The 2,744-nt window shown below is 45.9% G+C and overlaps 1 protein-coding gene across 1 annotated transcript in view; it reads right to left on the bottom strand.

Moving 5' to 3' along the window:
• Positions 1 to 676, bottom strand: part of LOC117550464 — a 2,142-nt gene extending 1,466 nt beyond the window's left edge. Inside the window, exons 1-2 of the mRNA XM_034222899.1 lie at positions 564 to 676; positions 211 to 383 (exon numbers count right to left, since the gene is read on the bottom strand). Coding sequence (XP_034078790.1) covers positions 211 to 383; positions 564 to 676 — 286 coding nt within the window. The remainder of the gene's footprint in view (positions 1 to 210; positions 384 to 563) is intronic.
• Positions 677 to 2,744: the final 2,068 nt, after the last annotated feature.

The following is a 2,744-nucleotide window of genomic DNA, read 5'->3' as shown; positions in this document are numbered from 1 at the left end:
TGTGTGTGTGTGTGTGTGTGTAGTTGAACCTTTTCATATTTAAGTTTGTAGCAAGTAGAGAGAGGGCTGATGCTGCTGCGTGTGAGTGTGTGTGGGTGCGCGCGTCCGTACCCACACACACACTCACGCAGCAGCAGACTCCCCATAGAGCACAGTTTATAACTCGAAGCCTGCCCCCATCCATACCAAAAATAAGTTAGAAATATTTACCTTCATCCTCCGAGGATTCGGGATGTCTGTTACGACGAGGAGAAGGTGAATGCTGCCGAGACTCTTCGGACTGCTGAGGAGACCTGGAACCCTCTGGGGGCCGCTCTGGAGTTTTACTTGGCCCGACTTTCTTGCATTTCCTCCCCTTTCTCTCTCTGGTTGCAGACTCAGTGCTGTGTTATTGAACCTCAGTTTCCTCTTCTGAGTGTATTTAACAGCCAGCTTCTTCCGTCTGCCTCTCCCTGCCTTGGGTGGCATGTTAACGTAGACTTAAAGTAGAATTTACCTTGTGTTCTGCTCCCAATAATCTCCGATCAAGAATTTGATTTCCCACACGGCCGAAGCTTTTATACCATCGGGGGGTCACGTGTCGCCTTCGTGGGTGGTTCGGGTGCCATCGTGTGGCCTTCTGTAGGCATCGTACTTGCTTCGGCTGTTGCTTGGCCGATGACCAAGTTCGGGCCATCTTCGTGCGAAATTCACAATTCCATATTCGTGTGTCCATCGGGAGTCAATTTCGGGACAGTGTGACAGGGCCTTTACCTCACTGAGCTGTAGTCATCAGCCTCTCAGTCTGACCGGAGAGGACTCTCTCTCCACATCATTGTAGAAACATCTTCTTCTTATATCCGTTAGAGCAGTTAGCACCAGATGCTAATAACAACAGCGCCGGAACCGGTGCGCCCTCCCTCGCTCACTCGCATTTTGGCTGTGAGCTGCGGGTGCCAGATGGCCGAGGCTATATACAGGACGGTCCTGTACACAACGCCAAATGGCTATATACAGGACCGTCCTGTACACAGCTCTCTGAAATGGCTATATACAGGACGGTCCTGCACAGAAGCCCTGAAATGGCTATATACAGGACCGTCCTGTATACAAGCTCCGAAATGGCTATATACAGGACCGTCCTGTAAACAGCTCTCTGAAATGGCTATATACAGGACGGTCCTGTGGATAAGATATCTGAAATGGCTATATACAGGACCGTCCTGCAGCTAACGTCAAATGACTATATACAGACCGGGCTATTATAGCATGCTTAAGCAAGTTTCGCGGGTGGTAATGTAGGGATAGGATTCACAGATAAATATTCTCATAACAACATTATTTTCAATGAGTTTCCCCTCAATATAAAATTGTGGCAATTAAATCTCTTTCCATGCCAATTGCTTAGCTTTTTATGCTGATTTCAGTCTTTTTTTTGGCTTATCTTTTTATGTTGTTTCAATCATTTTCTACTTTATATTTTCCAATGCACAATGTTTTACTTGTAAAGGATATCACTGCATACTTTAAAGACTACTCGGTTTTATTAAAACTGAAGGGTTTTTTTTAAAGAATACGCCGACATTTCGTTGAAGTGTAGTGATTTTGCATTGAAAGCAACACAAATCATTTATCGGCTACGCCGGCATTTTTATTTTAGAAATCGGAGAAACCGTATTTTGAATTGTATCACCGTCCTGTATATAGCCATTTCAGAGGGTTGTGTACAGGACGGTCCTGTATATAGTCATTTGGCGTTGTGTACAGGACGGTCCTGTATATAGCTACTCCCGTGCCAGATAAGCCAACATCCCCCATTTTCATCACTTACAGCGCCCATTGTACAGGGCAAATGAAACGTGTAAACGAGGTGAAAAGGATGTTACATTTACTTAATTATGAATATTGTTACATCAAGGCCGAAAATTAGGATGAGCCCCAACGGTCAAAAATGTTTTTTTCCCTCCCAGAACTGCCAGCGCAGCGCCTCCCCAGATCTGGCGCCCGAGGCGAACATCTATAACGCCAGTGCTACGGGCCGGCCCTGAGTTCATATGCAACTCGCAAATATCTTTCTCTCTCTCCTCTCTTCTCTCTCCTCTCTTTTCTCTTCTCTCTTTTCTCTTCTCCCTTCTCTCTCTTCTCTCTCTCCCTCTCTCCTCTCTCTCTCTCAATGTTGGTACGCAAATGCGCCTTTTTTCAAATGACCCGGTGAGTAAGGCCGTTGGTGCGCACCTGCGCACCAGTTATGTGCAGCCCTGTTAATAAGCCTTGTTCAACATCATTTATTTAACTAATACTACAGCAGGCTGCAGGCGAACCAAGTCCGCGTTCCGCTGCATTCCTTGATCTCCAGTTATAATGCCAGACTCCGCCACCATAATTGGGTCCCCTTTTAACGTTTGCTCCCATTTAGCATAGGCTAATGGCCGTCATATCCATAGACTATAAAAGTCTTACCCAAGGCTGAATCATAAACTAAACTGTATATGTGCATGGGCGTCGCAGCCATTATATGAGGGTGGGACAAGTCCCCCCCACCTTTTAAAATGATTAGTTTAGACCCCCCACTTTTACTATCCACTCGCCACTCTGAACGCTGTGTCAGTGCTTCATTATCAAATCCATTCCACTTGCTTATTGTGAGAATGCCCAAATCAATTAAATTCCGTGCCATGTTTTCACTGCTACTTTGTACCAAGGCAGATTCTCAGAGCCGTACACATGAGCCGTACACATGCTGCGTTTTTTGTGTAGCTGTGTCT

The sequence above is a fragment of the Gymnodraco acuticeps genome, unplaced genomic scaffold (genome assembly GCF_902827175.1).
Source record: "Gymnodraco acuticeps unplaced genomic scaffold, fGymAcu1.1, whole genome shotgun sequence".
Lineage (NCBI taxonomy): Eukaryota > Metazoa > Chordata > Actinopteri > Perciformes > Bathydraconidae > Gymnodraco > Gymnodraco acuticeps.
This window is presented reverse-complemented; position numbering and strand designations above follow the sequence as displayed.